General features: G+C 48.7%; 2 protein-coding genes across 5 annotated transcripts in view; one reads left to right on the forward strand and one right to left on the reverse strand.

Moving 5' to 3' along the window:
- Window positions 1–2300: 2300 nt before the first annotated feature.
- GPRIN1 (G protein regulated inducer of neurite outgrowth 1) lies at window positions 2301–4114 on the forward strand. Its single transcript, XM_035105817.2, has one exon. The coding sequence runs from the start codon at window positions 2348–2350 to the stop codon at window positions 4112–4114; it is 1767 nt and encodes a 588-aa protein (XP_034961708.2). The 5' UTR covers window positions 2301–2347.
- Window positions 4115–9575: 5461 nt separating this feature from the next.
- Window positions 9576–14509, reverse strand: part of CDHR2 (cadherin related family member 2) — a 28984-nt gene continuing 24050 nt past the window's right edge. For all 4 annotated transcript variants that reach the window (XM_035105815.2, XM_035105813.2, XM_035105814.2 and 1 more), the window contains 6 exons: window positions 13400–13460; window positions 12871–12995; window positions 12042–12155; window positions 11375–11449; window positions 10980–11043; window positions 9576–10097 (listed from right to left, as the gene is read on the reverse strand). In XM_035105815.2, the coding sequence (XP_034961706.2) occupies window positions 9942–10097; window positions 10980–11043; window positions 11375–11449; window positions 12042–12155; window positions 12871–12995; window positions 13400–13460 (595 nt within the window). In that variant the 3' untranslated portion in view covers window positions 9576–9941. The remainder of the gene's footprint in view (window positions 10098–10979; window positions 11044–11374; window positions 11450–12041; window positions 12156–12870; window positions 12996–13399; window positions 13461–14509) is intronic.

Genomic DNA, 14509 nt, shown 5'->3' on the forward strand with positions numbered 1-14509 from the left:
CCATAGGGATGAGAGTGCACCTGAGAGGGAGAGAAGGTGCCAAAGAAAGCCATCTCAGGTCAGGTGGCACGTGGTCTTGAGGTGCCTTGCTATTCCCGCTGCTGGAGAGCTGAGGTTGAACCTTCCGCTACAATTTTTATAAATTCTCTTTTCTTCCTTTCCGTTCTTTTTGGGGAGGTGTGGAATTGAAGTTATAACATGTCTTTGTTTACGGTATATTATATTTTCAGGCTGTTTTACTCCTGCAGTTGCCGTGGCCAAGGCTCTAAGTAATCTCAAAAGTATTCCCATAGAGTTTGCAGCATCTTCTAATGGGTGGGTGCCGGCAGTTGATTATATGTGGTTACAATGGGATTTCTGCTATTTGCTTGCTGTTAACACACCACCTCCAGACCAAATGTCTCTTCTCCGTTGTCGCCATGGAATCTCTGCAGGCTTTGGTGCCAGAATATATGCACACAAATCGTGTGGCCAGCCTGTGTGTGCAAATGTTGCAGGAGATTATCACAGCAGCTGGCAGTTTAGTTAGAGGCGTGCAATTTGCTTGTGACCCTGGAATGACTATAGACCTGATCTTGTTCATTCACTTATAAGGCTATTTTTTTGGCGGGGATGTGGAATTGTTCCTTGAATTGTGACATGGCTGAGCAGCTTTCAAATCTCTTAACTTCCTCCACCAAATCTCCCACCCAATTAGCTGGATGAATCAGCTGTCATCCTTTGAATATATGATTGTCCGTATGTGATGGGTGGTTCCTGTACCATTCAGGCAAAGGTGGCTATAGTCTAGGGACTAATGTTGTAATGTGGCTACAAGGCTGAGGTGTGAATGAGGAAACCACTAGTCAAAATCCTGCCTCTGCCGTGTATTTAGTATATGGCCTTAGGGGAACTAATGTTCTCTTAGCTTCAGCTTCCCACCTGTAAAATGAGGATAACAGTACTGATCTACCTTAGTGGAAGAAATAGTGTATGTTAGCTCAGTTGGTTAGGGCATGGTGCTGATAACACCGAGGATGCAGGGTCGATCCCCATATGGGGCACCTGTATATTCCTGCATTGCAGGGGGTTGGACTAAATAACCCTTCCAACTATAAAGTGGTATTGAACTACACTTTACTCAGAGCAGACTCATTGAAATAGATGAACATGACTACAAAACCCTGAGCTACCCAGGAAGAGGGACTGATTGTGAAACCATGCTGAGAACTGCAGTTCTGTGAGGGGAATGGGAGTCTCCTCTAACAACTCTCACCATACTTAACAAACTGTAGTTCCCAGGATTCTTTGGGGGAAGCCACAACTGTTTAAAGTGGAATGACACTGCTTTAAACAGTGGTGCTGATGAGGCCTTACATTCAAGAAGCGACACATTAGAGAAGACAGAGCAAAAATGAGCCTTCTCTTTGTTATTTGATGCACCCCCACCCTAAAAATCTCAGAAGATGTAGAAGTAGTTCAGCTATTATTCAAAGGAGTATATAATGAATTGACCAAGTAAACTATGCACTACCTGGATGTAGCACAAAGGTGGCATGGAAGGGAGGAAGAGAAATAAGATGGGATAGAGGGGTAAAGGGTTGTGGGGAATTGGAAGCCTGTGGACAAGGAGCAGTAGCCGTGGGAGATGGGCCCAGATCCACAATACTAAGGGGGCTTCCAAGACTATTGTGCTCTCCGGTGGGATTAAATCACTCACCAACAAATTCAGGTTGCCCATTTCCAGTTGATTGGGAAGTCTGGCACAACAAATTTGCTTCCCCCAAAAGTTTTGGCAATAAGGAAAGTGCCGGGAATGTACTGGAAAGTGTAGGGTGATGCTTGGTAATATCCCCACCAAAAATGGTGAGAATACTCTTGAAATAACAGGTCACCTCCCTGCAAACAAATCAGAATAGATGCTCAACAAATGGGTTTTCTGAAAGTGCCCTGTTGCTCCATATCCTAATCTGGGGGGGCACCCTTCCTGCTTCCCAAACCCTCACAAGGAAATGCCTGCCTGTTTTCCAAGCTCTTTCTCTGCAGATATGAAGACTAGAAACTTGCTTTTTTAAAACACCCCCCAATACCCTTCTGATAATCTTCCAGGATGCCAAATTCTTTTTCAGCTACCAGATCCTGTGCTTGTGTCTTAAGCCCACACATGTGCCAGATACACCTAAAGTATACCAGGGCAACTCAGACACAGAAGGCTCCAAACGTGAATAGCTCGGAGCTGATGGTGTGTTTGAGTGAGTTTCCAGCATTGGCATAACTTTACTCTGTCCCCCCACCCCCCTTTTATCTCCCCTTTTAGAGTCCTCCAAGAGAGGTGCATGGAATAGCATGGCAGAAGTTTTGCCTCGCGATGGGCAGTGCTAAGCAGCCAGAGGCATTGCAGTTGTTGAAGCAAGATGCAGTTCCAGAAGATGCCTCCCAGCCCAGCAGCAGCTTACCTTGCAGTCAGGAGAAAGACAGCCGTCTCCAACACACCCGATGTGACGGAGGAGATCTCACCATGAGGAACTGCTGTGTGAATGACCTTGGCACCAAAGACGGCAGCCAAGAAGACACCATGGTGGACAACCCAGACCAGAAGGAGAAGACGCCAGCTGTAGCCACAAAGCCTTCCATGGAACTAGTCACTGCCACAGGTACCGTGGCTCTGAAAGATGCAACGGCTGGAGGAACCACCTTGGAAGAGGAAGGGGAACGAGCAGCCCATCATGACTTGCGGCACAACAGCAAGCAGGGCTCAAGCTGCAGGGATCTTCCCAGTAGCTTATCCAATACCTGCAACCCCCTGGAAAGTAAAGCTGTTCCTGGAGATGCCGGTACTACGCATCTCCCGGCAGAGCCCTGCCTAAAGGGAACCAACCAGGACCCTTCCAGTGCACCAGCCTCCCTGAAACATGTGGCATTTCTTGAACCAACCAAAAACACCGCTGAGGCTGAGAGCACCCAAGCAGGAACAGCACATTCCGAGGGGGGTCCTGCACTTCCCACGTGCCTGAAAAACACAAGCCAAGGACAGCCGGGTGCCTCCAAGGGAGATACATCACACTTCAGCAGTGATGTCTGTGAAGCAGCGGACCACTTGAGCGAAGGACACAGAGGTCCCCTCGCATCAGAAGCTCCCAAGGAGTTTACTCAAGACCCCTTGGCATCTGAAGCCACATCAGGGAAGTCAAGCAGACCAGTGACAGAAACAGACCAGTTGGGGGACCATAGCAGGGAAGTGAGGTTCCCTGCTCCGGAAGCTAACACAGCTGGGAACTCCAGTAGAGTGCCAGGAAACCCTGTGCCTGCCGTTCCTCATGAAGCCAAGGGCACATCAGGTGAGTCACAAACAACCCCAGGTGAAGCCACCAAGGAGGCGGAAGGGCTCAGAGAAGTGACACCCTCTGAGTCCAAGGGTCAATACCAAGCTCAGGAACAACAAACACCAGAAACGACCAGTGTGGCTGTGAGTGAGGAGCGCACAACAGACGTCGAGAAGAGGTCTGTGGAACTTCTCACCCAAACCTGCTCACTTGAGGTCACTCCCCCCCAGCACGACGCTGGGACTCAAGTTGACAATCGCGTGTCTTTGGTGTCGGTGGCCGTCAGCCCCATCAACCCGCCTGACGGCTCCTCGGCTTTCACTTTCCACACAAGGGGCTTGGGGGCCTCCTCTCTGAAGAGCCCCGGCCCGGAGCAGAAGCCAGCCAAGAGAGATGCAGAGATGCAGGTGTCCATCCCGGTGGAGACCAGGTCCGTGGCCACGGGGCCCATGACTCCCGTGACCAAATCCCCCCAAGCGTCCTACCCTGAGGTGCACGTGAAAGGGGCCCAGGAGGAGGCGCCCGAGCCGGTGCGGGAGGTCAGCTGGGACGAGAAGGGCATGACGTGGGAAGTGTACGGTGCCTCCATGGAGGTGGAGGTGCTGGGCATGGCCATCCAGAAGCACTTGGAGAAGCAGATTGAAGAGCATGGCCGGCAAATGGTGATGACACCTCAGAGCACCCGTGCCAGCTCCATCAAGGGGGCTCCCCCCAAGGGGGAGGTCAAGAGGCAGCCCAGCGTCTTCAGGGCACTCCTGCAGAATGTGCGGCGGCCCCGCTGCTGCTCCCGAGGAGGACCCACTGTGGAGTGAAGGGGGCCCTGGGCCAACTCTAGGGTTTTCTTATAGCAGTAGTTTCTCAGGCAATGTGTGGGACGGTCCCTTTTGAATCTCTCGAATCCCCAGGGTTACGGCGCTCAGCACCCCTGACGTCTCCTGGAAATGCCGGCCAAACCCTATATATTACAAGCAAATAGCACCTTGCCCAGTTCTGAAGTACTTGACATGTCTCAGCCAGCAGCGCTTACACTGCCACGCACGCTTGGCAGTGCCGCTTTGCATCCTGGGACATGTAGTCTTCACAGTGCCAAGCTCAGATGATTATATGCAGGGCTCTCGGCAACCTGTCTGTTTGGTACAGACTGGAGACGGCTGTCAGACATTTTGGAGGCCCATGTTTGGAAAAGTCTGGTGCAGTGTTCGTGGAGATCACAGTACTAGCAGTATCCTATCTTGGGTCTAGAATGGATTAGTAGTAGGGGCTGCCAGATCACAGCTTTTAGAGAACATATGCATAGTTTGGGATTCCCCCCTCCCAGTGCCAATAGGTTAAGAAACAGTCTGAAATCTTCACAATTGTTTCTAGATGTACAGTATATGTTTTAACTTAGGGGCAGCAGCATTCTGAAGGTGATTTTGGCTGAAAGATCATGTGTCAGGTCTTGAGAAAGCCATCCAATTGAACAACTTTAAACAAAATAAGCAAGTTTGCCTAATATTGTTCAGTTGCATAATTTTACGGTGCCCGCAGAACTTGAGTGTTCTTGCTGTGGAGATTGATCATTTACATTGCACAGAATATAACAAGTTTGGGGCATTATAGAATCATAGAATTGTAGAGTTGGAAGGTACCCCTGGGGGGGGCATCTAGTCCAACCTCCCCCCAGTTGCAGGAATCAAAGCTAAATAATCCCTGACAGGAGAGAGCCCACTGCCTTTTGAGTCCAGCACCAGACTGCCTTCCCCATTCTAAAGGACCATTTCAAGAGAAAGCAGGAGCTGGGAGAAAAGTGCAATAAGAGTAACCAGGCTCATCCTAGGGCAGGAGAGAATTTGGATGAAATTTTTAATCTCTTCTTAATTACACTCTCGACCTTTGCCTGCAGCCCTGCAAGTCTGTTCAAGGCAAGCCCCTCAGATCCCTCCATTCCCTTTGCTAGAGGGCCCTGCTGAGTCCCAGTGGTGGCAACTTACATTTCAGGCTGATGCCGCCACCTGACCGACATGCCTGAGAAACTAATAATTTGGAAGGCTCCTCGTCTTGTGTGCGAGAGTGTGTCTCAATGCGTGCTCTGGCTTGTGTGCATGTGAGCGTGCGTGTCATAGCCTCTTTTCCTGTCAATGCTATTTCCCCCCCAGGGAGCAAAGAGGCCTGTTGCCATCAGAAACGTGGCTAATTTTTATGTTCCTGACTTTTTCAAGAGATCTGGGGTGGGGTGGGGCATTTTATTCATATGTGTTGGAATATGGGGGCTTTTACAAAACACTCTTTACTCTGTTGTGTTCATTCTAAATCAGGTTCTTGTTTCTCTGAAGGTGTCTTGAAGATGCTGATTTCCTTTTCCTGCCTCCCCCATTCCCCGCCCCCTCCCAACAATGTTTTATGCATTGGGATTTGGGGTTTTGTGGCTTTCACCCCTAAGAAATGAAATCTGTGATGGCATAGATGAGAGATTATTTGACACTGTGTAAAAGGAGAGCAGAGGACACTTGCATGGTGGAAACCAAGACTTGGTTTTTTTGGAGGGGAGCTCCTTCCTCCAGAGTAGCTGCACTAGGTACACCTCCTTCAAGGATGTTTTCAGTTGTGAAATGTAGTGCCAAAAACTGACACCCACACTCACTTTTGATAGAGTTGGAGAGCACCTCTGCTGTTTGTAGTACTACCCTGATTTTGCCAGAAGACTTCGTGTTGATTTCTGTTTACAAGTCTCCTCACCTCTCTGTGAATTATAATTCCCAAAGTTTTTTTTATCAGGCTGGGCTTCTGTGTCTTTAACCATTGCCCAGAAGGAGGACGTTTGGGTTCAGCTTTTCCCAGTGTGCATCTAAAGCAAGCAGGATGAGAGTTTTTGGCCAAATTTCCTCCTCAAGGAACAACCCCGCTTAAAAACAAAAACAAAAAAGCAGTCCTACTATAAATGTAGGTGCTGGGAAGTTTTCCCCCACAGAGGGGCAGAATTTATGTCCTTTTAGGGGTGACAACATTCAGCATCCTAACTGCAACACTGTGAGGAGAGGATCTAGACCCAAAGAATCTCACTGTTCCTCAGTGCTCTCTTAGATCTGGGATGAGGGCTCTGCTTCCCTCCAGGCGTTGTTAGACTACGTCCCATCATTCTAGACCAGGCATCCCCAAACTTCGGCCCTCCAGATGTTTTGGACTACAATTCCCATCTTCCCCAACCACTGCTCCTGTTAGCTAGGGATCATGGGAGTTGTAGGCCAAAACATCTGGAGGGCCACAGTTTGGGGATGCCTGTTCTAGACCACTGGCTTTGATGGTTGGGCCTGATGGGAGATGAGGTCCAAAGCCAGCTGGACGCACACAGGCTTAGCATTCTGCTCTTGCAATGCAGATTGGCCAACGTGGTGAAGCTGACCAACATGCTAGAAAGTTCTGATGGAGCTGTTGGCTGTGGGGCTTTTCCTTCTAATGCCATCCCAATCAGCTGGGAAGGGCTTGCCTTAAATCTGGATTGCCCCTAGGCAGCACAGGCCAGCAGTATCATGTGCAAATCTTGGGAGAGATAACTTTTCTCCACAAACAAAGAACCACACTGTTGGCTCTTTAAAAGGACCTGTGTGTACCAATACAGATGGAGAGGAGACGGAGTGTGCTTGTCTGCTGTCTGCAAGAAGAGGTAGGACTCCCGGCTGTTCTCTCTCGAGGGTGTACTGTACGATCTCCACCTCATCCAGGTTCCAATGAGTGGTATTGATGTGCTGGTTCACTTGGCCGACACAAGCATTCGTGCCAAATTCGGTTCAAAGCACGAATGGAACAGGGGAAAGAACTGGTCCAATACTGTCATTGTATTAGCAAGAGCTGTGCCTGCCCAGACCTAGCTCTGAATCAGTCTATTGCAGTTCCCCTTTGGGAATAAGTAGACATGTACAAGAACTGACCATAGAGGGGTTTCTACAGTGCCCAGTGCTCACAAGTAGCCTTCCAGTTGCAAGACATGGGAGCCAAGCCCTGTAAGAGTTTAGGTGCCTTGTGGATCTGGCATGCTAGTAGGTCTACACACACAGAAACTTGAGTCTCTGGCACCAGCATTCTTCTTAGAGGGACTTGGCCAACTCAGCAGCGCTATGCTGCAAGAGGCACATCTAGAACCATGCAAGTGAGGAGCTGGGAAGAGGCATCCCATCTGAGATATGTCAGGCCACAAGGTGCAGGCGTCTGCACCCAAACCTGCATCCAACTGCTGGCAGCATCCCTGGGATGTAGGATGTTGAGCATGTAGACAGTACCACCCCCACCCCTACCCCCACCCCAGGTTACTGGGGCCATTCACAGAACTGCCGAGGACCCTTCCCATTCCTATGCCCTGCCTTGTGTGCTGTTCTCAGTATGGTGTTCACGTGCCATATGGATCTATAGTACCAAGCAATGATGAGTTGTTGACAGTAACTTTGCCTTTTGGTTTATCTCCCCCTCCCTCCCTTTCTTTATTTGTTTAGGGTACAAACTTGTAAAACTGGCTGTTGGATAATAAAAATTTTCTCCCCAAAAAAGCAACCACCTCAATATGCCCCCTGCCCAAGAGGGCTTTCTTTGTGTTTGTCAAGGGCTTCGGAGGGGAGGAGGGTTGTTTTCTTCACAGTCTGTTGCCAGCTCAGAACAGGTTCGCTCTACTGTGGGTTGCGGGTGGGGAACTACACTGCAGTGCTACATGGATGGGCTTTCATAATATCCAGGCTTGCTGGCTCTTTTATCAGGGACAGCTCCAGCCTTTTTGCTGCCTGAGGTGGAGCCCTCTTCCCATCAAGGTGCATAATAACCAAGGCCAGCCAAGTAATTTTGGCACCTGAGGCAGAAAACCCCACAAGCATCTATCTGTCTATGGGAATAAAAGTAAAGTCTTAATAAATAATATTTTGCTGCTCTTTCATAGTGACTAAAATCAGTTCCCTGAATGGCTGCCTCAGAAGCATCGCCTTCAACTGTGTCTTTAAGTGGGTGTCATCTGTTGGCACAGCTGATGAAAATGCTTGGGTCTTAGATGGTGATAAAAGCTCAGAGACTCTGGCTTTGTACACCTTTGCATACACATTCATTCAGTCACCTGTTCAACTGAATGCTGTTTGTTTGTCTGAGCAGCTTCAGCATCTTACCACAGTTTCCCACTATAATAATTCCAGACGGCAAGGGAAACACTCCCTCATTTGCTGAATATATATTGGGAAGGTACACATGCTTCACACAGCCATGCAAATGGTAAACCAATTCAAAGCCTACTTCAGAAAGCACTGTCCTGTCTATGGGCTGAGGGGTGGGGGGAAGGGTTTATCTGTTAACCAAACCGACTCCCAATGCCCGTCAAGCAAAAAGCAGAGGAGAGGCACACTTCTAGTTTTGCAATCATTAATATGTTTGCCATTTGACTTGGCAATATACTTTTCTCCTAACCCAGCACTGTAGTGGTGCATCTTCCTTACAGTCGTGAAGAGGTAATAACTTAGGTCAGTGATGTCCAAACTTTTTTCAAAGAAGGCAAGATTTGATGAAGGGAAGGGCAATGAGGGGCCGACCAAAGTTGTTATCCTTTTTTTAAGGATTGAAGTTGTTGAGCTTTTTAAAAGGATTTTACTCCAGGAAATAAACTGCCAACCGGCAGGCCAGATTAGGCCACCGAAACAGATTTGGACATGCCTGCCTTAGGCAGATCCTGGATCTTGCTCCAATGTTTCCCCCATTTGCTTCTCCATGAACCCAACCACATGCCAAAGGCACTGCGAATAACCTGCAAAGCAGCTCCAAGTTAGTTGGTGATCGGGAAGGACCTTAGCTGTTACAACTAGGATTATATAGGCCCTATCCTTAGAACCTCACAATACACTTTTCCAGAGGAATACTCAAGCTTGGATTATTATCCCAGGAAAAGAAAAGGTAAGCCCAGGATACAAGGAGCTGAATCAGAACAGTGGCTTGTTCTTTTGTCACTGGTGATGCATGAGAAGCTGAATGTGCTACTTGGCCACCAGTCTATCATAGATTCTTGAAAAACAAGGTAAGATACATCACCTTAGCAGGAATAGTGGTAGCACTGGCACAGCACAGGTTCTAAGCCCAGAGATTAGTAGCTTTGGTTGATATTCAATAAATGCATCTCCACTTGTGCAACAAAACTTGCCCCCTTCTCCCATACCCTGCACCCTTTCCAAATCCTTGTGCTGACAAACCGTCTCTTAGTGCTAGGTTTGGTTGGATACAACTTTATACATACTCTAAATCCCCATTCCCTCCCTGCCCTGTTTCCAGTGAGAGGTGGAATTTTTATTATGTTATTTATTTCATGAAATTTATACACTACTTGATTGTTTAAAAAAACAAACAAACCCACAAGCCATTTTGCATCATACCTTTTGAACACATGAAAATACTGGTGTTGCCTAGCATGGTAGGCACTTACCACTTCTTCCACTTGTTGTTGTTGTTCAGTATGATCTCTCTAGTTTGGGCCAGACTCATTTCTCCTAGGATGCAGGCTTGCAGACAATCTTAAGTTATAAATTAAAAAGGATTCCCAGTGAGTTTCTTTACAGTTGCTGGTGCAATGTCTCCAAGCCAGTGTTGCTATACAAGTCCTGCTCATAAGTTTCTGTTCCTCTGCCAGGAGGAAGCAGGGTATGATCAGAGATCGCTGGTGTCCAAGGAGGTGTTGTCGAAGGCGAAATACTGCTTGGTGTGTCCCAGTTGCTCTGGCTTGTCTTTCTTGTGGCTTTCTAAGGCAGCTTTCAATGGCTCGTTCCTTCCATTTTCCTGGTGTACAGCATCTGCTGTATCATGCTGGGATGAAAGAGAGTATGAGTTTAGAATATGATCCGTCTATGTTGTAAAGTCCTAGTTGCCATTGTATCCTTGGACTATTGGATGGACTGTCACTCCAAGAACTGCAACGTCGAGAAAGAGACCACATAAGCAGCCATATCCTGTGGTGCAGGAACCTGAACCTCTGCATGTGTAAGCTGAATATCAGGTCTAAGAGAGCAGATCCACTTTGAAGAGGTAGCCTGGGGTGTGTGTCTGCTGACATACCTTTGATCTTAGCTCCGTTGCAGCTAGGCTACTACAGCATAGTAGTGGGTCTTTCCAGGCCTATCATTACACTTGAAGAGAGCCAAGCACATTGCAGCAAACCTTTGAAGTGTAGTGCAGAAGGCACTTTCCGTGGCTGTACATGGAGTACCTGGACGATATCTCTTACTGCCTGTCCCAGTGGATTGGGAAGGCCCCTGTGAAGCCTGCAAACAGTGGTGCTGCAAGATGAGACGCCCCATGAGTGCCTTGCTGAATGTGAAGACATACGTATGGCTGGTTCACCAATACTAGGTTACCTGACTGGAATGTGCCTCGTGACAAAGTCACACTGGGTCATCTACAGGGTATGTGGCCTGATGGTAGTCATAAAGGGCCACTGCCTGGCCTTTGGATTAAAAGTCCAGGGCTCTTCAAAAGAGAAGGGAAAATGAAACAAGGGAGGTGCTTTTTAGGGGCAAGAGCAAGGCATGTGTCACGTGACTCGCCCGGGAGCGTGCCCCGGAAGACGAGCTTCCTGGGTTTTGCATCGGAAAAAGTTGAAAGGTATGTCAACATCATCATCAAATGGCAGGAACATGCTTTGGCTGGGAGAATGTCCTGTGGGGCAGTGACAGGTTTGAGGGTCCTCACCCTTTTGTAAGCGGGTGGAGCATCTTCTGGAGCATCAACCATGTTCTCATCCAGGGAGTTCAGGCTGTAAAGAGAAAGCAGCATGGGCTGATCTGAGAACTCTTTGTCATCCCTAGCTGCCAGTCTCCAGGCCCCCACCAACTAGAGCCAGGGATGTGAAGTGAGGGGAACAGAGGTTCGCAAAGTGGTGGCCCTGCCTTACGTGGTTAGTCATTCTAAATATTACAATGGGTGTGTGGCCAACTCAGATCTTTGGCAGCAGTCCCATGGCAAATGTGACCTTTGGGGCAATGCATGAAAGAGGGCCTTTGGAGGGCAAGTCAGTTTCATTCATTCAGTCATGACCTGGTTGGTACACAGGAGGCGAGACTGAAAGGCAGGATTCGTAGGCATACCTGGCCACTTCAGAGCTGGTGTTTTCCTCCAGGTCCAGGGAGGGGTACAAGGAGAAACCAAGCACCGGGTTAGCCCTGAGGAAGAATAGTCCAGTGGTGAGTTTCTTAATCACTACAAATTCAGCCCATCAGAATCTTATCATGCAGCTGACTAGACAGCACAGAATGCCAGACCGGGGGGAGGGGGGACCACAAGACCACTCAGTGCAACAAAATCACATGCAATGCATAATTGATAACAATTGTCAGCGTGATGCACACAGTGCAGCAACAGCCTTGTGGTGTTGCACAAAATGTGTATCACCTACAGTCAAGGCTATCTACAGCTTCCGCCTTAATTTTGCTTACCCATGTACAGCAGAGTTTGACACTTCAAAGAAGGAAATTCACTAGTAACTGGCTAAAAATATGGATACCACAGATCAATCCTTTTCTGAATTTGTCTGGAGATGCTGGACATACTTCTGTCATAATTGCAAATTCAGTACAGGACCAGTTCAGCACATGGGAGTTTAAAAACACAAATTTGAATAACTAAAGGGTGTGGGGCCTACCAGGAGGCAGGCAGGCAGGCGCTTACGTTTCTTCCTGATTTTGCCCCTCCACAGGTCAGTCCAGGATACACCCCTTTTACTAGGGCAAACCTTACCCCACCCGAAAAGCATACCCTTCTGCGTTGTATTTGTTGGTCCCAGGGATAGCAGGCCCCTGTACCACGTCGCCAGGTGAGAACTTTGAAGCCACCTTCAGGGCTTTTAAGGCTTTCAGCTTCCTCCCATAACTGCAAAAAGAAATGAGAAAGGAGAGTGAGCAACCTAAGATAGCCCTGCTGGAGAAGACCAAAGGCCTATTGAGCCCAGCATCCTCTTCCCACAATGGGCAACCAGATCCCCATGGGAAGCCCTCAAGTAGGGCATGGCCAACACTCCCATCACACATGATCTCCAACAGCTAGTAGTTAGAGGCACTCTCCCTCTGCAAGTAGTACTTAGCCATCATGGCTGCTGGTCAGGCCAGGGAACATGCTGCCCTACCATGAGAATCCCACAAAACCAAGCAGAATGGTGGAACCACGTGAGGGATGCAGGCTATGCTGGCTTTTGGGAAGGTGCTGATGCAGTGCAGCATGCGTACATACATACATACATACATACATACAGAATTTCATTTGTATGTCGCCTTTCCACAGTTAAAGCCATGCTCAAGTGGCTTACAACATGAAAAAATACATAATTACATAGCAAACACCACAAACAATCGCACAACCAAATTGAAACCATTTCCACACAAATCATAACATGAAATAAAGAGACAAAAAAACCCAGCAGCAACAGCAACAACCCTGTCTCCCCCCCCCCACACACACAGAAAAGCCCTTAATAATACACCAGCCCCATTTTTGTTGAGTGTGCAGAAACAAATAGAGGCAGCGTTGAACCAGCTGCAGCAAGTACATTCGTATACCTGCCGTAAAAAGGGGAGGGGCACTTTTGTACCTTTTTCTCATGCCTATTATTATCAGGAGCATGACGATGAGGATAAGAAGAGCAGCCACAGCCAGCCCTGCAATGACAGCGAACAGCTCATTCTCCTTGTTGGACTGCGTCACCTCCACCGGGCCCTGGGATACACAAGAGTGTCACTACACTGGCTCAGCAAGCGCCCGTGTCTACAACATGATGTTTCAGTTATGCCCTGGCTACAGCCTCAGTGCACACAGCCTCTCTCTATGCCAGTCCCAGCTGTGGTGCAAGATTGGTTTCCAGCGTGCCATTCTGCCAGGGTGCCTGCTTCTCCACCAGCATTGGCTCCAGCCACACCATCTTTCCCATGGCCATCTCACTTGCCCTGGCAAGGCAGAGCTTGCTGTCCTGCCAGGGGCACACACCAAGCCTCTGATGTACCCATCCCGACAGAGCTCTCCTGTTTGAGCTTTGACAAACCCCACCGCCGCCACCTTACTTCAGAGGAACCCTAGAGCTGCTCCTCAGTGTTTGGGAGTAGGAGCAGGAAATGTGCACTCACAATGATGGATAGGCCAAGCTTGAGCAACCGAGAGAGTTCCTCAGGGTTTCTCTGGATGAGTCTGGAAAGAAGACAGAAAGGTATCCATGAAGTGTTCAGGACAGGCTCCTTGGGATATAAGAAGCCCTGCTGGATCAGGCCAAAGGCCCATTCAGTCCAGCATCCTGTTCTCACAGGGATCAACCAAATGCTCATAAGAAACCCACAAGCAGGAGAATGACAATGAGTTCAACAGGACTCCCCCTCTCCCTACTTGGGATTCCTAGCAACTGGTATAAAGAGGTCTGTTGCATCTGACAGTTGAAATGGAACACAGCCATTGGGGTGGCTAGTAATAGCCTTATACTGATATCCTTAACCTCCATGAATTTGGCTAATCATGCTTCTTTAAAGCCATCCAAATTGGTGGCCATCACTACATCCCGAGGAGAACCTTTCCCCACGATTCAAGTTACAGGGAGTTGGGGGCAGAGGGAGCATGGCCTCTTAACTACTGATTTTAGAAGATCTAGGGCAGGCTATGATTTCATTCAAGCTGGGTTTAAGTCAGAGGGGGTCAGCCATCCTTACCTTTCCCCTCATAATTCAAACACTTCCTTGCCATGCAAACTTCTGCCAGAGCAGATGCACATTTCCCCTTTCTGATGCTCCCCTCTTTCCTCTTACCTGTGCTCTTAAGCTCAGCCTTCCCTAACCTGGCACTCTCCAGATATTTTGCACTTCAACTCCCATCAGCCCCAGCTAGTCTGGCAAATGGTCAGGGATGGTGGGATATATTTTAGACTACAATGCTTTAGTGGGATGCGGGTGGCGGTGTGGGTTAAACCACAGAGCCTAGGGCTTGCCGATCAGAAGGTTGGTGGTTTGAATCCCTGTTTGGTCCCAGCTCCTGCCAACCTAGCAGTTGGAAAGCACCTCAAAGTGCAAGTAGATAAATAGGCAGGAAGGTAAACGGCCTTTCCGTGCGCTGCTCTGGTTCACCAGAAGCAGCTTTGTCATGCTGGCCACATGACCTGGAAGCTGTACACTGGCTCCCTTGGCCAATGAAGCGAGATGAGCGCCACAACCCCAGAGTCATCCACGACTGGACCTGATGGTCAGGGGTCCCTT

The sequence above is a fragment of the Zootoca vivipara genome, chromosome 2 (assembly GCF_963506605.1).
Source record: "Zootoca vivipara chromosome 2, rZooViv1.1, whole genome shotgun sequence".
Classification (NCBI taxonomy): Eukaryota; Metazoa; Chordata; class Lepidosauria; order Squamata; family Lacertidae; genus Zootoca; species Zootoca vivipara.

Coding starts and splice junctions, on each gene's coding strand:
- GPRIN1 (XM_035105817.2), top strand. CDS start 2,348: ATGGGCAGTGCTAAGCAGCCAGAGGCATTGCAGTTGTTGAAGCAAGAT.